Genomic DNA, 26,242 nt, shown 5'->3' with positions numbered 1-26,242 from the left:
GTCTGCAGACTGGGACAAGGCCCCGGTCCTCAGGAGGCTGGGCAGACAGGAGGCGCAGTGAAAGCCTGCCCCCGCCAGAGCTCCCTGGAAAGGGCCGGCCAGCTCTGCTCTTGGGGGGCTGGAGCTTGCGGCTTGGCAGGGCCTGGGGTCCTCGGGCAGGGAGCTTTCTGGCTGCCCCCAGACGGTAACACTCATTCCCAGCCAGTTCAGCAGTATCCCAGGTGGAGGGAGGCTCTGACTTCCAGCCCCAGGCCCTGTGCTGTGTGGACGGTGGCTCTTGTTCCAGGCGCGCCCCGGCTTTGATCCCTTGCCTCCTTGGGCTGGAGCCTGTAAGGAGGGCAGGTCCCTGTCTTCCAGGCTGCAGGGACATTGGGCCCAGGTGGCGGTCAGAGCCTGGGTCCCATCTCACTGTGGGGCAGCCGGGGGCCACCGCCTTGCCCGGCCCTGCTCGCCCTGCCACGGGATCCCGAGATCAGCCCTGGGGAGGGCGGCGGAGGTGGCTGCCTCGGACTCTCGGGCCGTCTTTCTTTCGGCCCAGCCCGCTCCCCGCCTGTCGGTTTCTCTCGGTAGACTCTGCGTCCGTTTTTCCCCCGTCTCTGAGTTTACTTGGATGTGTGGACCTTAGAGTTGTTTCTGCTCACACTTCTGACACCAGATGCGTGGGTTTCCTCACACCGGGTCTCCAGCACGAGCCGGCGTCCAGCAGTTGAGTTCAGTTCAGATGTCACCTGCTCGGAGTCAGTGCAGACCCCACCTCAGCCGCAGCTGCACGTCCCAGGCCTCCGCACCCGTGACGGGCGGGCTGTAAATCCAGACTGCCCGTGACCCTCTCGCGGGGTGTGAGAACGGGCTAGAATGGCTCCCAGAACTCGGGACTCATCCGTTAAACCCGTTACGGTTTTATGTTTGTTAGGGCGGCAGGAAGAGCCAGATGGCTGGACTGGGCCCAGAGCAGCGTGTGCGGCCTCCGACCCTGCCCGCGCTTCCTCCTGGAAGCCCCCCTTTCAGGGGCTTTCCTAGAGCTCAGCCTCCAGTGCCCTCCTCTCTGCGGAGATGGGGGGCTGGCCACTGGTCCTCCTGGTGACCAGCCCTGTCCTGTGTGTGGCTCGCTGGGGCCCCGCCCTGAGTCGCCCGTTCGCATGAACCCCAGGTCATAAATGCGACCTCAAGGGCGTCCTTTCCTAACAGAAGACGCTGTTACCCCCAGGAGACCCCCAGGGCTCCAGGAGCTCTGTGCCAGGAACCAGCGCAAAGACCAGCGTATTTCTCACAGCCTCCCAGTCTCATTAGTGCACTGACCCATTTCACCAGAGTTGGTAACATCTGTCAATGACCCCTTGTGGCTCAGTGGGTTAAGAACCTGGCACAGTACCCGTGAGGTTGCAGGTTCGGTCCCTGGCCTCGCTCAGTGGGTTCAGCATCCCACGCTGCTGTGAGCTGTGGTGTAGGCCGCAGCTGTGGCTTGGATCTGGGGTGGCTGTGGTATAGACCTGCAGCTCGGATGCGACCCCAAGCCTGGAAACTTCCACAGGCTGCAGGTGCGGCCCTAAAAAGACAAGGACAAAGGGACCAGATCAGGGGCCGGGTGGTGGCGGCACTTGTGAAGCCAGCGGGTCCCGGGAAGACCGGCGTGGGTGCAGGCGGCGCAGGGTGTCGGGGGGAGGCGAGCGGGGCCGAGCGCCTCTCACCTGCCTCGTCTCCCACAGAGAAATCAGGCTTGGCGCCCTCGGGAGGCCCGTCCCGCCTCAGCAGCAGCAGCTCCTCCGAGTCCGGGAGCAGCAGTTCCAGCGGCTCTAGCTCGGACAGCAGCGACTCGGAGTAAACCCTGGACCCTCGCCGGACGGACCACCAGCCGCGGCCGCCGCCCCCCACCCGCCGAGCCCCCGCAGCGCCCCTGTGGTTAATAGACCACTTCGCCCCACGGTGCGCAGGTTCTCTCTGTGGCCCGGCGTCCCGCTCCCTTGCAGGTGTTGCTTTCCCAGGGCCGGGGTCGCCATCGGGGTGTCCGTTAGGCTTTGTGAGACGCTCGAGTCTGCGTTAGGCCCTTGCCTCGCAGCCGACCTCAGCCCCGGGGAGAGGAGGACGCCTGCTCGTGCTGTAACCCGATGACCGTAGAGAAACCCGTAAGGTGTCCCCCGAAGGGTCTGGCGAACGCCCGTTTCTCACGCCTCCCACCCCCCACCCTGGTCTGGCGCCCCAGCCGGCGTGTCTCCCGAGGGCCCGGCTCTGAAGCGGTACTGCTGGCGGCGGCCGTCGGCTCGGCAGAGGGCATTTGTCTTGGTCTTCGGGGGCCTGGCTGACCCTCGTGTCGCAGGGCTTCCCCTCCTTCTGCAGGGGCCGAGGACAGACGCGCCGGCCCCGGAGGTGGGGGCGTGGGGGGGGGGGGCCCGGAGGGAGGGGGGCCGCGCGGAGTGTTCCAGATCGGTGACGTCGGGGCGCTGCTGGCAGGAGCCAGCGCAGGGGCTCCGTGTGCCGCGTGCAGGTTTCCAGACACTGAACCTTTTACCTCAACTTTAAAAAAAAGGAAAAGCAGAAGAAACGATTAAAAAAACAAAAAAACCGAAAAAACAAAACAACAACAAGAAAAAAACAAAAGGAGACTCTTTTTTTGTCAGGCTCAGCAGTTTTCTACGAGAGGCCAGCCCGGTGTGTGTCCCCAGCTCGTGCGCTCGGCCGGCGGCCGCCACACACTCCGAGCCATCGTCCCAAGGTCGTGTAAATATGACAACTATTTATTATCATCATTGGTCCTTTTTTTTTTAAAAGCAAAGAAAAACAAAACTGCAAAAGAAACGCATTTTTTAAAAAAAGTAGCAGAGACGCAGGCCTTTTAAATGGTTTGAAGGGGGGCCCAGATCCTGCTGAACCGCGGGGCCCCCGCCTCCAGGTGCTACAGCCTCCTGCCTGCCGTGCGGTGCTCAGGCCGTCTGCGCGCTCGCGTGTCCCGGGTTGCTGGCGTTTGTGTTTCTGCTCTTGTGTGTGTGTGTGTGTGTGTGTGAGTGAGTGAGAGAGAGAGAGAGAGAGACCTTGGGAGACTTACGGGGTAGACGACTTCCAGCTGCAGCACATTCTAATTTTTTAAAATTTTTTTTTTGTTTGTTTGTTTCTTTCGTTCTTTTGTATTCGCTTCTGGTCTCTTTAGGACTGTTTGAAAAATAATTCAATGTAGGGACCCCCAGTTATATAATATAAACTTTGTAATCTGAGAGAAAAAAAAAATGTATAGTAAGTAAATCTAAGTCTTGATTTTTAACTTTCTATTGTAAAAAAATAATAATAATAATAATATACAGAGTTTAACAGAAGGTTATGTTTGGGGTTTGTTTTTTTCCAGAGGCCGCCATATGGCCTTTGAGGGCCAGGGGTGCACCATGCTGCCCGCCTAAGCTCTGAGCGGTGTGGTTTTGGCCAGGAATGCCAGGGCCCAGGGTAGGGCACCCCCCCACCCCACCCCACCCCCGGTCTCTGGGGAGGGGTGTGGCCCCCATTGCCTGGCAGGGTCTTCCAGCCGGCCGGCAGTGGCCTGGCCAGGCTCTCCCTGGCCTTCTCCCGTCTTCTGGGTGGAAGCCCCTCTGGCCCCAGCAGAGGGTTCCCTCCCCGGAGGCCACACGGGCTCCTGCTTTCCCGTTGGCACAGAAGCGGCCGGCCCCGGGCATCCTCCAGGCCCCTCTCTGAGGACCTCGCTGGGGCGGGGTTGGGTGGAGCCCGGGTGGCGCGCTCTTCCTGCCAGCAGCAGCCGTGGGTATCCTAGGAGGTGGCACTGTCTAAAAATCATAAAATCGACTCAGAGTCCACCACCCTTCTGTCTAAAAACCATAACATCGACTCGATGCCACCCACCCTTCTGGCCGAGGATACCTTTGATGGGTGGAGAACTCGGCCAGGCCGTGGGGAGTGGGTGACCGTTTTTCTTACTGCTGGTGATTCTGACATTCGGTGAGTTTTGAGCCAGTGTGGTCAACTTTTCGTTAAGTTTTGTTTATATGATTTTTTTTTTAAAGTCCATGGATTTTAAACTTGGCGTTTTTTAAAGTCGCCCTGTTTTTAAAGGTGTTTTCTAAGCAGATCTTTAATGGAATCAAGAGCCTCTGAGCGGAGCTACACACGGCAGGAGCGCGCCAGGTCCCGAAGCAGGGTGGCTCCTGGGCAGTGCAGGCGGCTGGGGGACAGACTCCAGCCGAGGGGCCCTGAGGTGCTGGGGGCTCCCCTGGGATCAGTGGGGAGCTCGAGCCCCGGAGCTCAGCCCCGTGGGCGTTTCCTCATCCACGGGTTCTGGCTTCTTCCATCTGACAGACCCGCTGGCTTCGATGCCACCGAGGGCTGGCTCCGGGCTGAGCAATCGTGGTTCGTTGGTGCTGCAGTGTTGTCGGGGTTTCTGTCCAGACTTCCAAGCTGCTTTCGAAGTGTGTGTGGTGGGGGGAGGCGCTCCTCAGCCCCCTGAATCCGCAGGAGGGGGGGTGTTTGCTGTCGCATCTCTCCTCCTCGGACAGGCAGGGTGGCTCTAGGGCCGAGAGCCGGAGGCAGCCTCTCTAGGGGAAGGAACCCACAAGGGGTGGGTAGGTCGGCCTCGTGCGGGACATGGAGATGGCTTTGAAACACTGCTGATCCCTGGAGGCCACGGAGCAGCCTCGGCTGTCAACCGAATCCCAGAGACCCTGGCTCGCTCGTCTTGCTCATAGACTGTTCAGATCCGGTTCCTTTGTTTGCTTTTGTTCTTATTCTTTTGCAATTTCCACATCTTTTGACAGTCGGGGAGGGGGGGGAAACACACCACCCACAATAAAGGGTTCGTTCCATCCTGGGTAGCGCTGTTCCTTAACTCTGGCAGAACGCTTCTGAGAAGGTTTCCTTTTTTATATTTAAAATGTTACTTTTCTGTATGATGTGCATGCGAGTTTACCGTAACTTTTCTTAAACTTTTTAGTGCCGTTTCTAGTATATTCCTGTAAATGTCAGTTACTGAAAATGAGTCCAATGTAAGTAGTTTTAGCTTGTTTATTGCAATGCTGGCCTCAACACAACAGAATAAAAATGGTAGAAAGTATTCTTTGATGTTTCTGGTAATCATGGACCCTGCTCCTGGGGCATTTGTTTTGTTTTCATAATAAAAGGAAAAAAAAAAAAAGAGGTGCCTCTCTGTGCCTTTTCTTGTGCTTTCAGACCCGACCCCCACCCCCGCCCCATTGCTGACCTGTGAAGGTTCTGCCCGGCCCCAGGCCTGAGCACACCCTCCTCGATTCCCCAGGCACGCATCCCTCTGGACCAGACCCCTGCCCCCCGCCCCAAGGCTGAGCTCCCCGAGGACAGGGACTGAGCTGCGTCCACCTTGGAGTCCCCGGCCCCAGCCCAGGCTTCCCCGGGGCAGACGGGGTCTTGCTGCACGCTAGGCAGCTTAGTGCTAGCTGGCTGCCAGCAGCCTGGGGCACATCGGCCACCTGCACACCTGACCAGTGCAGACGGTGGCCAGCGCCTCTGCTCGTTTTAGGTTAATCCGAGGGGCTGTGAGTGTGCAGTACAAACTTTCCAGATGAGCCTCAGCAGCTTGCTTTCTTCCCAAGCAGGACTTGAAGGGCTGCAGAGATGCTGACAACAGTTATCTCCGGGGGATTCCAGTGTCAGGGCGCCTGGATGGGGGTGAGCCTTTCCTGCAGAGGCCTGACTCTAGACGGGCCCGGGTTCCCCCTTCACCTCCCGGCGGTGCTGAAGGGAAACCTGCCCTCCAGCCTCGAGACGTGAGGCAGCGAGCTGGCTGAGGCTCCATCAGCCAGGACCAGGCTCCGGCCGGACACGTGACCTTGCGGATGCAGCCGGACCCAGCAGTGGCCTCCTGGAGGCTGTCTGCCAACCAGCTCGCATAGTGCAGCTCAGGACATGCTCTGTACCTGGACGGCACGGAGGTCTCTCCCCACCCACCTGAGGGCTCACAGGAGCGCTGCTGACCAGACAGACATTCAAGGCGCGATGTAAGTGTCCCATCTGCACAGCTGAGCAAGGAAAGTCACAGAACCAGCCACGTGTGCAGGATGCCGCCTCTGGAACTGATTGCACCTGCATCTGCCAACCAAGCTGCTGACTGCCGCGGTGCTCGGCGCATTTCTGCATTGGGGCTTTCGGCAATCGTTAGATATTACTGTTATTAAAAAAAATACCTGAGAGCCAAGTTAGGTTGTGGACAAACAGATAAAAGAGGAAGGAAAGAGGCCCCTATGGGAGATTTATTTAGGAAACTCCGCTCCCGCTGTGGCCCAAGAGAATCGGCAGTGGCCCGGGAGTGCTGGGACGCAGGGTTGATCCCCAGCCCGGCACAGTGGATCGGGCGTTGCTGTGGCTTAGTTCATGGCTGCGGCTCGGATCTGATCCCTGGCTTGGGAGTTCCGCGTGCCACTGGGCGGCCAAAAAATCCAGAACAAAACAAAAAGCCAAAAAAAAAAAAAGAAAAAAGAAAGGAAACAAAACTCCGCTTTGACAAGAGACATTGCACATTTGCCCTGCCACACAGACTTGAATTACCACAGCCAGCAAATCCTTGTAAAAAATGACTCATAAATCTGCCCACAGAGGTGGGCCGAGGAGGCCTGTGTGAGATACTAGTCAACACACATCCAACACCGCACGTGGCCGGGAGCTGCCGGCTCCGGGCGGAGGCTGAAACACCGCTGGCGGAGAGAGTCGCGGCCTCTGATTAAATCTGGCATTAATGCAAGCAGCGGATGTGTAACTTAATAGTTCGGGGTTTCCTTAATGCTTTGGGATGCATTTGCCCACAAGCCTCAAGCATGAGAAAGCTGGTGACAGAAGCCATCATGGTGGGTCACACACAGTGATCGTTGGGTAGCGAGACTCAGAATTCAAGTGCCACCGAGTTCCCGCTGAAATGCTGCTGCTGACCATTTAAGGTAAACCCATCCTGGTCCTGCAAATGGGTGTTCGACCATACAGGATGCCAGTTTCCTCAGCCTTTTCTAGGTCTGACCCATTCTTTTTTTTTTTTTTTTTTGTCTTTTTATGGCCACACCCATGGCATATGGGAGTTCCCAGGCTAGGGGTCAGATTGGAGCTGCAGCTGCTGGCCTACATCACAGCCACAGCCACGCCAGATCTAAGCCACGTCTGCAACTTACACCACAGCTCACGGCAATGCCGGATCTTCCACCCACTCAGGGGGTCCAGGGATTGAACCCTCATCCTCATGGATCCTAGTCAGGTTCGTTACCACGGAGCCACGACGGGGAGTCCCCTGACCCATTCTTTACCAGGCAGAGCGAACACTAAAACAACCTGTAAGAATGTGAAAAGGTTGTGTGCCTGGACGTCCCTCTTGCTTGCTTTATTTGGAAGCATAAGCAGAGTGGCATCCCGTCGTGCCCCAGCCTGGGCTGTGCCTGCAGCGCCCGGAAGCTCAAAACGGAGGCCCGAAGCCAAGTCCACCAGTCACCCCGACTGCAAATGGGCTGGGGCGCCATCCCTGGCATCCTGGGGTCCTTCCGCTGCAGCTCAGCCTTCACGTTCACAGCCAGGACCTCTGGGCAAGGGCTGGAGATGGAGACAGGGCGGCGCCTGGGCTCGCTTTTCACACCAGAAGTTACATAACAGAGCAAAACTTGGACTGGCCCGTGTCCCGGGAGACCTCCAGCTTGTTTCTGTCCCGGACAAGGATGGCCTCGTTTCCGTACTGAGAGTACCACATGCTTCGGCTCCGGCTCAGGTACGTCCCAGGTGGCACAGATTCCAACTTCTGCTGCTGCTGTTGCCAAATGAGCAAGGAGGTGTCTCTGTATCGAAGCCGAGCATAGCTCTCAGACAGAGCTTTCTCTGCCAGCGGGACGCGCCCGCTCATCACTGGCGGAACCTCCCTTCTGGGCTCCTGCAAGGGAGGCCTCTGAGCCAGGCCTCGTGGATAGTCGGTGGCTTTGCAGTGGACACACGAATAAGTTTTTTAGCTGTGGGGCTTGAGGATGCCTTACCTAACTCAATGGTAGAAACGGGAGATGCAGGCCATGTGTAGGCAGCCCCCTTACAAGGGTTCTTTGCAGGGAAACGTAAGAGGAGCCTCGGAGCGTGTTCTGAAGAGACACCCAAGAACCACACGAGAGATGACAGCAAGCAGATCAGCAGTGTCCTGGCCACAGTTTCCTGGGGACAGTCAGGTATGCCCTTTATTAGGACAATGCACCTCTTGTCAGGTGTCCACTGCCATTCTGATACCACCCCTTGGACCGCTTAACTTGAAAAGATGGATCTGAAGGGATGCTGTCCAGCGAGGCGGAAGTCCACAGCAGCTGCTCCAAGTGGCCTCTGCTGCTCTGTGCTTGGGCCAGCTTTCAGCACAGCACAGGCGCTCTGATTCTTGCCAGGAATCTGGAACCAGCATGTGTTCTGTGCTTTTTTTTCCCTCTCCCCTGGCTGGTCTTCAGCTCTTCCCAAGGGGTTGCTACAAAGAAATGAACACGCTGTCATGTTGGGGAGGAAAGGGCCATGGTGGCAACAGCAGGTTCTCACCGCTCTGGGGATAAGAGCGTTAAGCCCAGCTACCAACACATTTCACCACTTCAAGGGCGCCCTGGTGAGGCAGACCCTGGGACTGGGTTTAAGGGGTAGGTGCTTCAATCCCAGATCTTTTATTGGCTAAGAACTGGGGGATCTGGGGGAAAGGCTTGTTGGGATGTTAGCATCTGGATCCGACAGGGCACGGGTCGCGGGGCTCAGAACTGACCTGCCCATGATAGGGGTACACCAGCGCCTTCTGCCGCAAGCATCCGGGAGGCCGCTGGACCAGAAAGAAAAATGACGTCAGGCAAAACCCAAACAGCGCAGCATCCACAGCTGCCCCCCCGCCCCATGCTTTCGCAGCCAAGCAAGCTCACTTTTCCTTGCGTGTGGCCTGTGCCCCGTCGCCCAGCCCCGTTCCCACTACCCGCGGCCGCTGAACCCCCGGTGGACCGGCCCACGTCCAGGATGCCCCCACGGCACGCCCCCACTGCCTCCCCAGCATCCCGCCCTCCCCCGACGCCGCCCCCGTCACCTAACCCGCGCCCCCCCTGCCCCCGTCGTCGCCGCCCGGGCCACCCGCGCGGTGCGGCCTCAGGGATGCGCTGGCCGCCCGACGGGGCGGTGCCAGCTGGCCGCGGGTCCGCGTCTCCATGGCAGCGCCGCAGGCATGCCGAGCCGAGCGCCGAGGCCGGGCAGGCCGGCGCCACGAGCCGGAGCCATCGACCGCTCCGCGGGGCGGGGCGGGGCGTGGGCGGGGCGTGGGCGGGGCGTGGGCGGGGCGGGGCGTCCAGCCGTTGTCCTCCTGCCGTTACTATCGGTCTCAGCCTGTTATTGACCGCAGCTTTGTGTCGCTGCCTGCGTCCTCCTTCCGCTGCTGTCGCTGTTGCCGTGTTAGCTTCCTTGACCCTAATAATCGATGCAATTGTTTGTAATAATTCAGTGTTGTCCCGGGCGTACACTCTCGACCACAGATCTCGACTCTCCCACGTCACCCCGAGTCTGCAGTGGGAATTAGGTCTGTCTCCTTCTGCACCCCACCTCCAAATCATGCTCCAGTACTGCTCTCGTTTGGTATCTGTCCTTTTCCTTACTGAAGTTTCACTTTTACGGTTCTCCCCAAGGCTAATTAAGAAAGTCGTCGTAAATGACATTCATAGAACATGCAACCCAGCGCTGTCGAATGCACATTCCTTACCAGGACACAACATCAACCAAAATTGACTCCTGAAATCGGTTTCAGTGCAATTCAAAGCATTTAAATCATACACTAATAGGGTCACAAGAAACAGTGTAAAACAGCCAACAAAGGATAACTAGAGAAGTTCCTGTTGTGGCTTAGCGGGTGAAGAACCACAGTGTCTGTGGGCGCACGCTGTGGCGAACCTCTAAGATGTGGCTCAGATCCGGCGTTGCTGTGGTGTAGGCCTCAGCTGCAGCTCTGATTTGACCCCTCGTCTGCGGATTTCCATGTGCTGCAGGTGTGGCTGTAAAAATTAAATAACTAGAAGAAAACCCATATACTTGATTATTTTAACATATATCCTCAAGCTTACTCAGGTATACAAAAAAAAAAATTTTTTTTTAAATTTCTCATAGGTTAGAGAGGAACAACACAAATTTTAAAAGGTAGGGAGTGGAATAAATTAGGAGGATGGGATTAGTAGATACATGCTCCTGAATATAAAATAAATAAACACCAAGGACCTGCTGTATAGCACAGGGAACTGTATTTAATATCTTGTAATAACCTATAAAGGAATAGAATCTGAAAAAGAATATATATATACACACGCACGCATATATGAATGTATACACGTGAATCGCTGTGCTGTACACCTGAAACAGCACAAATCAACTATACTTCAATTAAACAAAAAAAGAAAAAAAGAGTGAGACACTTTCACCTTCTCCCCACGAAAAGGACACACGAAGTCCCACCAGCTGCGGTGTCCTTTTCTGGGCGAGGTTAATTACATTTCTGATTTAGCCTTCTTTTGTCCAAATATTCTTTTACCTGAAACTAAACTGCAAAATTAACTTCCCACTAAACAGACGGAAAGTCTTAAAGGGAGTAAAGAAATAAAAGACTAGCTAGAGGGAGTCCCCACAGTGGCTCCATGGTTAATGCAGCCGACTCGTATCCGTGAGGACATAGGTTCGATCCCTGGCTTTGCTCAGTGCATTAAGGATCCAGTGTTGCCATGAGCTGTGGTGTGGGTCACAGACGCAGCTCAGATCTCATGTTGCTGTGGCTGTGGTGGAGGCCGGCGGCTACAGCTCCGATTCAGCCCCTAGCCTGGGAACTTCCACATGCCGAAGGTGCGGCCCTAAGAGACTAAAAAATAAAAACATCAAAGACTAGCTAGACACAAATTCGTACTTACTTAAGAGGTAGGGGAATAGGGACAATTGTCGCTGTCCTTGTCCCATAACCGTCAGGAGGCATTTCATCTTCCCTTCGCAGGCTCTCCGCTGGCTGAGGTTTCTTTGGCTGGTGGGGATTGATGCTTTCATTCCCGAAGGGCCCAAACCCTGTCCTCCTGTCTGTCTGTCTGTCCATCCTTCATCTATATACTTACCCACCCTATCATCTGTCTGCCTATCGCTCGCTCTCTCCATCTATTTGCCACCTACTATCCATCTACCTATCTGTCTGCTGCAGTTTTCCTTTTGTCTTTTTTGCTATTAATGGTAAGAGAACTAACAGGCACTGTGGAGGAGAAGGAGAATCCCCTGGGCTCCAGACAGAGTTCTCCCCGCCCTCGACCTCAGCGTGAAGCGATAACTCCCTTTCTCCTTGGCATTCGGGCTCCATCACCCTGCTCAGTGAGGAAGCTGCCTCTCAGTATATCGATTCGGTGCCATCAGGAGCCCCACGTTTCCAAGGGGCAGCCCCAGCTCCCAAATCAAAGAAGCCAAGGGAGGTGCTCGCTGGCGGGCCCGTCCTCCCTCGAGAACCAAGCCTCCCGAGCCATCAGAGCTCAGACGTGGGGCAGAATTGAAGGGACGGGGGCATCCCTGGAGGGCCCCCTCCCACCGCCACTCTTTGGTTCCCGGACACAGTGGTCTGGCTGTGAGGGGACAGCCCCATGTGTTTGTTTGTGGCTCGAAGCACACACTTGACTCTGTAAGCCAGGGCCTCACCTTCTCATGGCGTTGTCCCCAAGGGGTGCCGGTGCCCATGTCCTGGGGAGGCCAGTCCGCTCTCGGGGAGGCGGGCGGCGGGGAGATGGGGTATAGGTAACTCCCGCAGCTTCTGTGAGCCCCGGCGCATTGGTGCCCTTCTTCTGCTCGGCGCTGGGGGCCCTGCTCAGCAGCACTGCTGTGGGAGTAGCGGGCTGGTCACCCTAAGTCCGCGGACAGGTGGCCGGTGGACAATTGAGGTCAGGGAAAAGCGAGGCCAGAACCGGCATCCGTCCCACCAGGACGGCACCTCTGCCCCTCCGTGATGGCCACATCCTGCAATGAACATGCCACCGCCTGGCTGGCTGGGTTCCCCGGGGTGGTGCTGTCCTGGGGGCTCAGGACTGGCTTCTGCGGTGGGCAGGGCCGCCCGGGGGGAGGGGCCAAGGTTGTGTTTTCAACGAGGCGGAGCCTCCGCCCTCCCTCCGTGATTGCTTTACACAAGCAAGCAGGTGCGGGAGGGGAGAAGAGGCTGAAGAACTTTCCAGAGGGCGCCTTGTGTCTGCCTGATTCCTGAGAGCCTCCTGGCGGGGGGGGGGGGGTGTTGGAGACCTCTCTCCACCCAGGATACAGGGATGCAGATGCGTCACACTCCGTGTCCTTTCTAAGAAGTCCTTCCAGTGCCTCTTCCTTGTCACCAAGCTCCCAATCCTTCTCTCTCCAAGCCCGTAACCATCCAGCCCGGTCGGTAGCAAGTGCCTGAGAATCAGTGTCGGTCCTTGCAATGGATGCCTTTCCGGTAGTTAAGAAAAGGAACGGAGCGTGGATATATGTGCTTCAACACGGAGGAATCTTGCAAACATGCCAAGTGAAAGGAGCTGGTTACCAAAGACCGCGGATGGTGTGACTCCATTGATGAGAAGGTCTGGGCCAGGGAACCCCGTAGAGACAGAAAGTAGCTTAGGGGTTGCCTAGGACGGGGGTGGGGATTAGAAGAGAGTGGAGAGCTGGGTGGGCTACTTAGTAGAGATGAACTTTTTTTTTTTTTTGTCTTTTTGCCTCTTCTAGGGCCGGTCCTGCAGCCTATGGAGGTTCCCAGGCTTGGGATCTAAGCCGAGCTGTAGCCGCCAGCCTACACCACAGCCACAGCAACGCCGGATCCTTCACCCACTGAGCAATGCCAGGGATCGAACCTGCAACCTCATGGTTCCTCGTCAGAGTCATTAACCACTGAGCCACGCCGGGAACTCCGGTAGATGCGAACTATTACGTAGAGATGGTGAAACCACGAGGACCAGCTGTGGAGCAGGGAGAACCACACTCAGTATCCCGGGATAAACCAGCATGGAAACCAACAGGAAAGAGAATGTGCGGGTGTGTGTCAGTGAATGACTTTGCTGTCAGGCAGAAATTGACACAACGTTGCCAATTAACTACACTTCAAAAAAGAGGCATATAACAACAAAAAATAAGAGATTGGAGAGTGACAGCTAACAGATGTGGGGTTTCTTTTAAAGAGGCTCAAATGGGCTCGGGTTAGATTGGGGAGCATCCCATAATCCTGTGACGATACTAAGAATCTCTCGCAAGGGTGCGCTTGAAGGGGGTGGATTCTGTAGCCCATTTCTCAGGAAATGGGTTTTAGGGTGTTTCGTTTGTGGCTCAGCAGGCTACCAATCCCACAAGTAACCAAGAGGATGCAGATTCGATCCCTGGCCTCGCTCAGTGGGTTAAGGCTCCGGCATTTTCTGGTATGAATAGCAAAGTTTATGGTGTTTTAATTGATCCCATCCCAACTTCCCACAAAGATCTTAAAAAAATTTTTTTTTTTTTAATGGCTGCACCCACAGCATATGGAAGTTCCTGGGCCAGGGATCAAACCCGAGCAGCAGTTGCTGACCTACACCGCAGCTGTGGAAATACCGGATCCCCTATCCCACTGCACCCGGCTGGGGACTGAACCTGCACCTCCACAGCTGCCTGAGCTGATGGAGTCAGCTTCTTAAGCCACCCTGCCGCAGAGGGACCTCCCTCACAGTGATCCTAAGAGCACCATACCGGCTTCAGCCCAGCCATCTCCGTCTATCTATCGTGGCAAAGAGCATACGAAGTGAGATGATTCGATCCCCGGGCTTCCAGGCAGGAAGCAGACTTGACAACACACAGAAGCCTCAAACAAACACAGCTACAGTCATGGGAGGAAAAGAGTCACTCAGAGGGTAGAGCCAAGAGCCATGAGGAAGTAGTTCCTGTTGCGGCTCAGTGATAACAAACCTGACTCGTATCCTTGAGGACGCGGGTTCGATCCCTGACCTTACTCCGTGGGTTAAGGATCTGGCGTTGCTGTGAGCTGTGGTGCTGGTCGCAGGGCAGCTCAGATCCCGCGTTTCTGTGGCTGTGGTGTAGGCTGGCGGCTGGAGCTCCGATTGCACCCCTAGCCTGGGAACCTCCATATGCTGAGGGTGTGGCCCTAAAAAAAGACAAAAAAAAAAAAAAGAAGGAAGAGTGAGAGAGCTATGAGGAATCACGCCTGGAGCCTGGAACCAAATGATCAATGCCCAGAAATTCAGAAATATTACAGGCTTGGGACTGCCGTGCGTGTCCCCACCCCCGCCCCCACCCCGCCTTTGCGTCCTGGGCGTGTGGGCAGGGAGAGATCACTGGCCTTTTGGTCTGAAGGTCTTTACAAGGACTCTGCACCTGCGAGGCCTCATTTGCACCTGCACCTGATTTAGATGCTAAGAGCACGGGGCTGTAACAGATGAGGCTTTGGGGCGGGGCCAGGGAGGAGCGGGTTTATTCTGCATGCGCAAGAGGTGTAAACAGGGAGTTCCCGTCGTGGCGCAGTGGAACCACGAAGTTGCAGGTTCGGTCCCTGGCCTTGCTCAGTGGGTTAAGGATCCGGCGTGGCCGTGAGCTGTGGTGTAGGTCGTAGATTTGGCTCGGATCCCGAGTTGCTGTGAGCTATGGTGTAGGCCGGTGGCTATAACTCTGATTGGACCCCAAGCCTGGGAATCTCCATATGCCGTGGAAGCGGCCCTAGAAAAGACAAAAACAAATGAAAAAAGAATTGTAAACCGTTCATGGCCAGAGGATGGACTGTCACAGGTCTAAACACGCCCACAATCCCTTGATACCCCTCTTGTCACCTGGACTGTTGGCTGACCTTGGTGACCCTTCCCTAAGGAACAGCATGTGGCAGAAGTGACACCGCGTGACCGCTGAGGCTGGGTCCATAGATGGTGGGACGGCATCCCCTTGGCTCTGTCTGCCACTCTCTGCTCGTGGAACCCAGCTGCCCTGTTGCATGGAAGTCCAGGCCACATGGAGAGATGTCCCCTGGGTGTTCTAGCCAACAGCTTGAGGTCCCAGCGGATGGCCAGATGTCCAGGTGACCCCAGCCAGCCCCAGGCCCTGTGCCACCTCAAGCCGGAACCACCAAGCTGAGCCAGCCAATCCCCCAAAGCATGAGAGAGTGATAAATAGCTGTTGCTATGCCACCAGGTTTGTTCCTCAGAATATAGAAAGGCTGCGAGTCTCAGGAGGTCGCGCTGATTCAGCCTCTAGCAAAATGCCCCAGAGGCCGGGGTGGTTCCTTCTCCTTGGGGCCTGTCACTTGGGTGAAGGGCCGGACAAAGATTTACAGCGTGTCCTGGTGACTGTGCAGGGTCCTGGCTCCAGGGACCCTGCCGCCTCATCAGTCCCGGGCCCTGGACCCCTGAACCAGGTTAAGGCTAGAAACAGGAGACAGAGCATAAATCTCCCTTTTAGCCACCTGACTTCCGTGGCCAGGTTTCGGGTCAGCAGACCTGGGGTTTTTCTGCTGCGGAGATTAAGAGCCATTTTGGTGAGCCCCTGGGTTCCTGGAGATGTGGCCGTCGTGACACGGGGGGAGCTTAGTACCTTGGCGGTGTGAGTGTCCCCTGGGCCCGCTGGGGTGACGCAATTGGTGGGGGGAGGTGGGCAGGTGACACGTTTCGTCTTTCTCCAAGCCTTTGGAGTCTTTCTGCTTCATGTCGGTGAACTTTGGGCGTTTCAGCCTCGTTCAGCCCAGGGGCCACCGTGGAGTCTGGTTTCAGTTCCAGCTGCACGAGCTACACACCAAATCCGGAATCTCTGGTAACGGAGCTTCGAGTTGGAGGTCCAGGTCATCCAGCGTCAGGTCCTGCTTCCGGGGCCCCACGGCCGCACGCACGGGCTGGTTTCTGCCCGTCTGCGTGGGTCAGGTCTTTGCATCCTTTTAGTGCAGAAGCTCTAGCTTCTTGGCTCGTCCTCGGCCCCAGGGCGTGCTGAGATCTGAGCCTGCCTGTGGCTCCAGTGCCACCGGGCTGGTGGGGACGGGGTTTGCCGAGAAAAAGCCTCTCCTTCCAGGACAGTTTGTCCAGGGGAGGTTATGACACTGCTTCCGAGAAGCTCCTTCCTCTGGCAGGACAGGCTCAGAGGGGCTGGGGGGTGGGAACTTTCCAGCTTCATCCAAGTCTAACCAGATATCGCGTTCCAAGAGTCTCCTTCCCAGCTGATGCCACCTGTTCCAAAGACTGGGCGAGGCTGCGGACTCAACTGAGGTTTTTTTTTTGTTTTTTTGTTTTTTTTTAAATGGTCAAACCCTCGGCATAGGGAGGTTCCCAGGCTAGGGGTCGAATCTGAGCTGCAGCTGCCAGCCTACACCACAGCCACAGCAATGTGGGATCCGAGCCACACCGGCATCCCTACACCACAGCTCACAGCAACACTGGATCTTTAACCCACTGAGGGAAGCCTGGGATTGAACTTGAGTCCTGATGGACACTAGTCAGGTTCATGACCCCTGAGGCACGGTGGGAGCTGATGTACTTCTGCAACCCACCGAATATAACTTGCTGTCTGATACGCTGCAATGTTGGCCCAGTGGCTGCAAGAAATAAGAAAGTCTTCGAGGATGGCTGCGGAGACTCCATGTTTTTCTTGACCGTGACCTGAGCTGAGGGTTTAAAGTGCTGAGATTTTTTTCTCTGTGCAACGGTCCCAGGGCTCAGAAACAACCATCCCACACGACAGCCCTGGGGCCATCGCTGCTGTCACCTGTCAAGGTTATCAGTGCCCCCGAGACACCGTCTCTGCTCATCAGCATCCCCGTAGGAGGAGTTGGGTAACTTGCGAAGCCTGGGCAGGCCTGGGTCACCAGAACCCCACTTCTCAATCCCAGGGGGCCGGCTGCTCTGTCCGAGCCCAAGTCCACGACCAACCCACTCTCCAAAGTGCCCACTTGAAAGTCAGCTTCCTGAGACCCCGCTTGGTACCAATTTAGGTATCTGTCAGGGTCCCACGAGGAAACAGAAACAACACCAGTTATTCAAATAAAGAGAATTTAAAGAAATGTTAACAGGGTAAAGCAAGCCGTTAACTAGATCACAGAACGCATTGAACTCTAAGCGCCGTGAATGTAGCAGGAAGCAGCTACCCTCTAGGATTGAGGGATGGAAGCTGTGGGAAGGCCCCATGGAGCTCTGGGGAGGGGGCGCTATTGGTTCTGAAGGAGGGGCCTCCTGGACCCAGACCCGAGGGGCTCAGTTGTGTTTTCTCAGGGCAGAGTCCTGGGGGAGCTGGCCCTGCCGGGGCTGGGGAACTGCAAAGTGGACTCAGCAGGTGCTGCCAGGATGGAGCCTGGCTGGGGCCCCTCTCAGGAGCAGGAGTCAGGCAGGAAGAAGCAGGTACACGGGAAAGGTTTGAGGCTGAGAAACATTCACTTAGAAATCCGTGCGGGTCTCCTGTCCAGAACAGAAAAAGAATTGGGTAAGAAAAAGAGACAAACAATAGTTTTGTTGGTTTGTTTTCTTTTTTGGCTGCCCCTTAGCATAGGGAGTTCTGGGCCACGGATCAGACCCGAGCTGCCACTGCAACCTATGCTACGTCTATGGCAATGCTGTATCCTTAACCCACTGTGCCAGGATCAAACCTGGGTCCCAGATCTCCAGAGACACTGCTGATCCTGTTGTGTCACAGTGGGAACTCCAAGAGTTTTTAAAAAGGTAATTAGGGAGTTCCTGTCGTGGCTCAGGGGGGTGAAGGACACAACGCTGTCTCTGTGAGGATGTGGGTTCCATCCCTGGCCTCACTCAGTGGGTGAAGAATCTGGTGTTGCCACAAACCGCAGCGTAGGTCACAGATGCAGCTTGGATCTGGTGTTGCCCTGGCTGTGGCTGTAGCATAGGCCGGCAGCTGCAATTCTGATTCAAACCCTGGCCTGGTAACTTCCATATACCCCCACTGTGGCTGTAAAAAAAAAAAAAAAAAAACAGCTGATTAGGAAAATCTAAATTAAACCACACATGAAAGCACTCAAATACACAAGAAAGTCTAAAAGCAAAAAGATTGGCATTCCCTGGTGGCCTAACCGTTAGGGATCCAGGGTCGTCACTGCTGTGGCACAGGTTTGATCCCTGGCCTGGGAACTTCTGCATGCCCCAGGTGAGGCCAAAATAAATAAATAAAAGAACAAGATTGATGGGACCAAGTGCCACTGATGGCCAGCTGTGTGTAGTAGTGGCGGGGACTGTCTCTGCCAGTGGGAAAGCGAGTTGCAGAGCTACTTTGGCATATAGTGTGTCCTTTGCCACGAAATCTGAGGCACGCTTATCCCATGATCCAGCACTTCCGCTCGTAGGGGTCATCTCGCAGAGCCGCGTCCATGTACACACGTGGATTCGTGGGCAGAGCAGCACGCAGGCGCACAGCTTAACACCGGAAACCACTTCATACATAGGTAGCATCATTAGGATGGGGAAATAAACTGTGGCTTATTCATATAAAGGACGACTGCACACAAGAGCAATGCAAACGAGTTAAGTCTAACACATACAAAACACGGGAACGAATCACAGAGACAAAATATCGTGGGAAAGGAAGCCAGCCCACACGCCGAAAACCTCCACTGAAGGAGGCTGTTTGTATATACATCCAAAAGAGGCAGCACTAGTTACAGTATTTACGGCTGCATGTTCGGATGGTAAGTCTCCAAAAAAAAAGGGAAGGGATTGATGGAGTTCCCGCTGTGGCTCAGTGGTAACAAACCCAACTGGTATCCATGAGGATGTGGGTTTGATCCCTGGCCCCACTCAGTGGGTGAAGGATCCGGTGTTGCCGTGAGCTGCTGTGTAGGTTGTAGATGTGGCTCGGATCAGACGTGGCTGAGGCTGTGGTGTAGGCTGGCAGCTGCAGCTCAGATTCGACCCCTAGCCTGGGAACTTCCATGCGCTGCAGGTTCAGCCCTAAAAAGACAGAAAAAGCGGGGGGGGGGGTGCCGGGGGAGGCAGGCGGGGGAAGGGATTGAGGACCACAGATGGTGATACGGCAGGTTGTTTTGGGGGGAAGGCTGGGGGTACTTGTGGGAAGAGGCTTGCTGAGGACGTCTGGGATCTGGTCAAAGTTCTGCTTCATAGCTGCTTACTCTGCAGCACGGCCGGAAGCTGTCCATTGATGTTTTATGCATATTCCTGGCCATCAAATTTCACAGCAAAGATTTTTTAAAAAGCAAATCATAGGTTGTAAGAAAACAAATGCCTGTTAATTCCAGACATCCTATTATTTCACCTACAATATGTTGCTGCTTTTACACGTAAGCGCAGTAGCACGACCACATCTCAAAGTATCATTAGTCGCCGACACCTAACATCAGCTCGGTGTTCATCTTTTCCTGGTAAACGTCATTATATATTTAATTTGTTGGAAACAGGATCCCCGTATTTGGTTGTCTGCCTCTGGATCTCTCTTCGTGCTCTCCCCGGCCGTTTCACCGTGGAAGGAACCAGGTCATGTGCTCTGTGCACGGCCCACAGCCTGGATCTGGCTGATTTCATCCCCACGGCATCACGAAAGTGTCCTTCTTCCCGCTGTGTGTTCTGAAAACTGGCAGTTAGATCCGAGCCTTGATCCGAGGAGGGTCTGACTTGCGAGCCTGGTTCCTTCGAGGGTGGCCCTGGGGACGTTTCCAGGACATCCCGCGGCAGGCGATGCCGCCAGCGCCGCATGGCGTGTGCTCTCTCAGCGTCAGGGTTGACCGCGCACCCTGGGCGTTGGCAGCTGCTCCTCCGGCACTTCTCCACCGCCTCTCCTGAGAAAACGTCACCCGCCCTCAGTGATCTACGTGGCAGGTGCTGCCGCTCATCGAGGTCTCATCCATTAAGGATGGCAAATTGGTGATCTTCCGACTCCAGTTTTACTTCCGCCTTTATTTTCTGGAATTCTTCCGTAAGGAGGAACTTTTCCTTCTTTGTTTTTAGGTTAAAGGTTTTTTTTGTTTGTTTGTTTTTTGGGGCTGTACCCATGACATATGGACGTTCCCAGGCTAGGGGTCACATCGGAGCTGCTGCCTGGCCGAATAACCCATCCTATAGGCTCTCTCCACCTTCCCTGCCCCCGTGTCCTTGTCAGGGTTTCTAGCGAGGTGAATGGTGACGCCCAGAAAGATAGGTCACCTCAAATCCCTGAAACCTGTGGATGTGACCTTATTTGGAAAAGAGGTCTTGCCACCTGTCGTCAGCTGAGACTCTTGTGATGAGCTCATCCTGGATTAGCTAAAGCCAATGACAAGTGTCCTTCTTAGGGACACACAGAGGAGAGACTCAGGGAGAAGAGGCGGGGCCAGGTGGGGACGGAGGCAGAAGTGCCCGTGACGAAGCCACAAGCCATGGCAGGCCAGGCGTGGCCGGCTGCCATCAGAAGCTCAGAGACAACCAGGGAACACATGTATCCCCAGAGCTGCTAGAGGGAGTGTGACCTGCCAACAACCTGACTCCCACTCTCCACTTTCCATCAGCAGTGGGGTCCTTGCTGCCCCCTGGCCGAGGCCAGCCAGTCCATCGTAGCTGCTCGGGTCTGCCTCCTGGGGCCCCTCACAATCCAGTGAGGGTCGGGGAGCAGGAAGTAACTGGGTGTTGGAGGAGCACCCTTTGCTTTAAAAGAAAGGCTGGCGGGGGTGACTGGGAAGTCATCAGGATGTCCCCGGACCCCGGCTTGGGGGTGCCACTTGCCCCTCCCTGTCCCTGGCAGGAGGAGGAGCAGGGCACAGCCGGGCCAGGCCTGACTGGTGCATGTGGCTGTTGGCAAAGACCTGTCATGACGGTGACAGCAAAGAAAATCAAAGGTGTGGCCCCTGGAAGTGGGGTTCCTGAGGTCCCCAGTTGCCGGACCTTGAGAACCTTGACCTGGAGGGCTGGGGGAGAGGCAGGAGGGAAGCCGGTGCCCTGAAATACAGTACCCCGGTGCCTGGTGAGGCTCAAGTTAAAGCGTGCAGGGGAGGAGCTGCCAGCGCTCTGTCCTGGTGGACACGCGGTACCAGGGAACAGACCCTCATTCGGGCAGCGGTGGCCGACGAGGACCAGGCCAGCTGTGCCAGGCTCTGAGCCAAGGTCCAGGTGATAGAAATAACCTGTGGTCTGCAGGGACTGGGTGCCGGGCAGGGCGGAGGGCACCCAGCAGCGCCCCCTTGTGGCAGTGGCATTTGGACCAATCAGGGAAGGGGAGGCTGTGGCTGGAGGGAGCTCTACCGCATGAATCAGAGCAAGTGAGGCCTGAAGCTATCGGCCAAGAACAGGCCAGCCAGGACTGCCTTGGAACTGAGCCTGCATCCAGCGCATTGATGTGCCCAGTGCAACCTCTGCCCTGAGTTATTCGTGCCCATTTCACAGATGAGGAGACGGAGTCTCAAAAAGTGACATATATTGGAGTTCTTATTGTGGCACAGCGGAAACGAATCTGACTAGCATCCATGAAGACGCAGGTTCAAGCCCTGGCCTCGCTCAGTAGGTTGAGGATGCAGTGCTGCCATGAGCTGTACTGTAGTTTGCAGACGTGGCTTGGATCTGGCGTTGCTGTGGCTGTGGTATAGGCCAGCACAGCTGATTCGACCCCCTAGTCTGGGAACCCTCCTATGCTGCCAGTGCAGCCCTTAAAAAAAAAAAAAAGAAAAGAAGACATAAATTGCTTGCTCGAGGGCACAGAGGGGCTGCTTGGAACTCAGGAGCATCCCCTCATGGCCTTTATCTCCGAGGGGCCCCCAGCCCTCCTAGGGTAAGCCCAAGGTCATGAGAAAGGCCAGAGAGGTGAGATCTCAGGGTCCTCCTTAGGGGCTCTGGGTCTCAGGAGGTCCCGCCTACGGCCCTCTCCTGCCCTGCTCCATCGTGTGCCCACGGAGGGGTCCCTGATGGGCATCTCCCACTGAGCTTGGCCTCCTGGCCCAGCGGTTGTGGGAGTGTTGGGCCTTTATCTTCTCCCACTAGAAGGGCCAAGAAATCTGCAAAGGCCCCTGTAGTGAAGCCCCTCCGGCTGAGCCCATCTGGGGGACCTGCCGGATCACTCAGCCAAGGGGACACCTACTGGGGTTGGGGTCACTACATCCCATCAGGAAGAAGTGTAGGACTGTACATTGGGGGGTTGTGGGGGCCCAGGGTGTCTGCAAGAGGCTGAGCTCTGCCCAGAAAAACACACACCATGCTCTGGGACCCCCAGGTCCTCCCAAGAGGCCTCGGTGCAGCCTCTGCCCCTCTCACACCGGAGACCCTCCTCCTGACTGTGGTAATCCCGGGCAGGGCTTGTGCAGGGCCTTTGTGCTTGTGCTTAGAAGTGTTTTCTGGATGGATGGATGGATGGATGGATGGAGGGATAGGTGGGTGGATGAGTGGGTGGATAGGTGAATGGATAGGCAGCAGGGTTGATGGATGGGTGGAAGGATGGATGGATGGATGATGGATGATGGAGGGATGGGTGGGTGGATGTATAGATGGATAGGTGGATGGATGGATGGGTGGATGGATGGATGGGTGGACTGATGGATGGATGGGTGGGAGGATGGACGTGTGGATGGACGTGTGGACAGATGGGTAGATGGGTGGATGGATGGGCGGATGGGTGGATGGGAAGGTGGATGGCTGGATGGATAGATGGGTGGATAGAGGGGTGGGTGGATGGGTGGGGAGATTGGTGGGGGGTTAGATGAAGGATTGCTTTGACGCCAGGCGTTGTGCTAGATGCAGGGAGGACACGATGGGGACGAGTCCACAGGCTGAGCCCAAAGGAGCCCACAGTCCACCCCGCTCCCAGGCAGACGTCAACAAGCAAGATGCTGAGGGACAGTGAGGAGGCAGGAGATAGTCCCTGGGGGAGGAGATGACTGAGATGGGTTTTAGGAAACACGCATATTTCCTGAGTGGCCCAGGCTCCTGTGGGCCCAGAGCTGGAGACAGTGCAGGTGGGGAGCAGGCAGTTCAGAATGGCAGAAGCACGAAGTACGAGGGTGGGTTTGGAGTGGGGGTTAGGAAATGGACCGTGGGGGCTGACAGGGGCAGGGGGCCTTAAAAATCATGCCCAAGAAACTATGCTCAGAAGGCAGAGGGAACAAAGGGCTTTTTTGTTCACTTGTTTTGGGCCACAGCATGCAGTGGCTTGATGTGCAATCTCAGTTCCCAGGTCAGGGATTGAACCCAGGCCTCAGCAGCCAAAGTGCTGAGTCCTAACCACTGGACCACCAGGGAACTCCCTTGTTTGTTTTTTAATATAACATCTTTATTGAAATATAATTCTATGCAATCCACCCACTTGACGTGGACAATGTGGGAGTCCCTCTGGTGGCTCAGTGGGTTGCGATCCCAACCAGTATCCATGAGGATGAGGGCTCGGTCCCTGGCTTCGAGGGTTAAGGATCTGGCATTGCCGTGAGCTGTGGTGTAGGTCCTAGACCCGGCTTGGATCCAGTGTGGCTGTGGCTGTGGTATAGGCTGGCAACTGCAGCTCTGATTTGAGCCCTCGCCTGAGAACTCCCATATGCCGCAGGTGGAGCTCTGAAAAACAAAGTGCGCAACTTAATGGCTTTCAGGATCTTTACAGAGTTGTGCAAACATCATCACCGTCCATCTGAAACATTTCCATCTAAAGAGACCCTGTACTCATTAGCAGCCCCCCTTGCCCCCCTCCCCCCAGCCCTGGAAAACCACTCATCTGCTTTCAGCCTCTATGGAGTTGTCTGTTCTGGACATTTCATAGAAATGCTTCATATAATATATGGCTTTTTGTGTCTGGTTTCTTTCACTCAGCAGAATGTTTTAGCTGTTCATCCAGGCTGTAGCAGGTGTCAGAACCTCATTCCTTAAAATTTTTTTTTATTATAGTTGACTTAGAATGTTCTGTCAATTTCTGCTGTACCGCAAAGTGACCCAGTTTACCCATATATATGTACGCAGTCTTTTTCTCATACTACCTTCGATCACATTCTATCACAAGTGATTGGATATCATCCCCTGTGCTGTACAGCAGGACCTCACTGCTTATGCATTCTAAATGTAACAGTTTGCATCTATTAACCCCAAACTCCCAGTCCAGCCACTCCCTCCCTCCTCCCCCTTGGCAACCGCAACTCTAGAAACTCTTTCATTTTTAATGGCTGAATAACATTCCATCATCTGGATGGACCGCCTTTGGTTTCTCCATCATCTGTGGATGGACGTGCGTCATGTCCATCTCAGGCTGTTGTGAATACGCTGCTATGTACATGGGTGTTCGAGTTTTTGCATGGACACAGGGTGAGCTTTGAGCAGAAGGGAGCATGACCAGCAATATGGGTTAAAAGGGTCACTGCAGAGGGGATGGGGGTTTTGCAGGGGCCAGTGGGGGAGGGAGACCAGGAAGACGCCACCAAGCCCTGGGGGACTGTGATGCACAGCTGCTCCCCTTGGCTCCCAGCACACTCCGGGGGAGACTGCTTTTGTCACAAGTCCCCTGGGGCAGGCAAAGCTTGCTGATTTTGAGGTGATGGAGGAAAACCCTTCATGGCACCTATCTTTTATTTCATTGATGCAACAGCAGCAGTCCCGGTTCCTAATCGGGGGAGCAGAGCCAGGCTTCAGGCAGATCCCATGCTGCCCAGTATGACAGCAGCCAGGAGCCACAGCGTGTGGCTGCTGGACTCTTGAATGTGGTTTGTTTGATGGAGGAGCTGAATTTTTAATTGTATTTAATTTCAGTTAACGTCACACCGGATATTCAGTTCAGTTTTAGGCAAACTTGTAAGTGCATTTAAATTACCCTAGGCACACGCGTCTATTTTTTCAAATGATACGTCTTCTGAACTTTAGCTACGGATCAAACGCGTCCTTAACGGTGATCAGCGTTTCCGATGACAGTTTAGCGGTCATGCTGAAATGTGCTGAGTGTAAAAATGCCCTGGTTTCGAAGACTTCACAACATGCAAAGAGAAACGGAAAGGAGCTGGCGAATACGTTTTTGGGTTGATTCCATGTTGAAGTGATACTATTTCAGATAAGATGGATTACATAAAGTGAATTATTCAAACGGAATCCACCTACAAGGGGTTATTCTCCAGCCGTAAAAAGGAACGGAGGACGTGTTCACCGGCGACCACGTGCACGAACCTGGCACCAGGCTGTGCGCAGGGAAGCCACGTGTTCTGCGATTCCACGGACGCGACGTGACCGGAAGAGGCGGGGCCGTGGAGACAGGAAGCAGATGGGCGTGGCGTGGGCGGCGTGGTGGGGGCAGCCGCTTGGGGTGGCTTTTGGGGGATGGACGCGTCCCGGGGTCCAGCAGGCACCCCTCCTTGGTTGTGTCCCCGGATTGACCCAGGAGGGGACGGTGCCGCGGGTCGGCTGCTCGGGTGGGAGCGGTGTTGAACACCAGCGAGGACAGCGGCCAGACCTCGAGCGGGGCTCTGCAGGCTGTGTTCCGAGAACCACGGGTGCTGCCTCCTCGCAGCGGCGGCCCCAGTGTCACGGCTGAACCCGCCCAGGACCACATTCTGCGGCAGTGGTACCCGGGCCACCTTTTGCGTCCCGCGATGCACAGCCAGCCTGCTGGGGCTTGGGGGCTTCCCTCAGCCTGAATGGGCTCCCACCTCTATCCCCCGTTGAGGTGGCGTTAAGAGAGCTCCTACAGAAATCCGGGATCTGGAGTTCCCATCATGATTCAGTGGTTAACGAATCTGACTAGGAACCATGAGGTTGCGGGTTCGATCCCTGGCCTTGCTCAGTGGGTTAAGGATCCGGCATTGCCGTGAGCTGTGGTGTAGGTCGCAAGACGGCTCGGATCTGGCATTGCTGTGGCTGTGGCGGAGGCCGGTGGCTACAGCTCTGATTCGACCCCTAGCCTGGGACTCTCCATATGCCGTGAGAGTGGCCCAAGAAAATGGCAAAAAGACAAAAAAAAAAAAAAAAGAAAGAAATCCGGGATCTGCCTGGAATCCGGACTTCGCAGCCTCATGCCTGCAGATGAATTAACCCCTGGAGGCCCCTCCCCTCCTTAGAGCCTTAAGTAATTGCTGCACCCTGACCTTGCAGGTGTCCAGACAAGAAGCACAGGCAGTAAAGTGTCAGAGGTCACGGTTAGGGGTATAATCCGCGGGCAATGACATTTGACTTTGAACATTTAAATTTCAAAGTCAAAGCAACAAGCAATGAAAAGTCGTGTATTTTGCCTTTGGAAACAAAATGTAAGAAGCCCACACCCAGCAATCCAGTGAGGCGTCATCTGACTCCATGCGGGCCAGATGGTCTTTTTCGACACCTATAGTTTCCCGGGAAATTGTGGCAGCTGAATTTGCATGATGTAGCTACAAATGGAATCTGCAAAATGTGTGTGTTCATGT

The 26,242-nt window shown here is 55.4% G+C and overlaps 2 protein-coding genes and 1 non-coding gene across 5 annotated transcripts in view; 1 reads left to right on the top strand and 2 right to left on the bottom strand.

Annotated features, from left to right (window-relative positions):
- The window catches only part of BRD3 (bromodomain containing 3), a 32,330-nt gene extending 27,203 nt beyond the window's left edge, over positions 1-5,127 (top strand). For both annotated transcript variants that reach the window (XM_047768860.1, XM_047768859.1), the window contains exon 12: positions 1,707-5,127. In XM_047768860.1, the coding sequence (XP_047624816.1) occupies positions 1,707-1,822 (116 nt within the window). In that variant the 3' untranslated portion in view covers positions 1,823-5,127. The remainder of the gene's footprint in view (positions 1-1,706) is intronic.
- Positions 5,128-6,193: 1,066 nt separating this feature from the next.
- On the bottom strand, positions 6,194-9,104 carry BRD3OS (BRD3 opposite strand). 2 transcript variants are annotated; one of them, XR_007133330.1, is made up of 3 exons: positions 9,023-9,104; positions 8,714-8,767; positions 6,194-8,431 (listed from the first exon to the last, which is right to left on the bottom strand). XR_007133330.1 is itself a non-coding variant. In XM_047768861.1 (3 exons), the coding sequence occupies exon 3, from the start codon at positions 7,835-7,837 to the stop codon at positions 7,583-7,585; it is 255 nt and encodes an 84-aa protein (XP_047624817.1). In that variant the 5' UTR covers positions 7,838-8,431; positions 8,714-8,767; positions 9,028-9,104; the 3' UTR covers positions 6,194-7,582. The 2 variants fall into 2 exon arrangements, 1 of the variants encoding a protein (XP_047624817.1); XM_047768861.1 differs by having other exon boundaries at positions 9,028-9,104.
- A 13,944-nt stretch (positions 9,105-23,048) lies between these two features.
- Positions 23,049-23,120, bottom strand: TRNAQ-UUG (transfer RNA glutamine (anticodon UUG)). Its single transcript has one exon. It is a non-coding gene; the product is annotated as a tRNA-Gln (tRNA).
- Positions 23,121-26,242: the final 3,122 nt, after the last annotated feature.

This window comes from Phacochoerus africanus, chromosome 2 (assembly GCF_016906955.1).
Source record: "Phacochoerus africanus isolate WHEZ1 chromosome 2, ROS_Pafr_v1, whole genome shotgun sequence".
Lineage (NCBI taxonomy): Eukaryota > Metazoa > Chordata > Mammalia > Artiodactyla > Suidae > Phacochoerus > Phacochoerus africanus.
The sequence above is the reverse complement of the archived record's forward strand: the minus strand, read 5'-3'. Positions and strand labels throughout refer to the sequence as shown.

Bases quoted from the DNA above. Each gene is read 5' to 3' on its own strand.
- BRD3OS (XM_047768861.1), bottom strand. From the start codon at position 7,837: ATGAGCGGGCGCGTCCCGCTGGCAGAGAAAGCTCTGTCTGAGAGCTAT.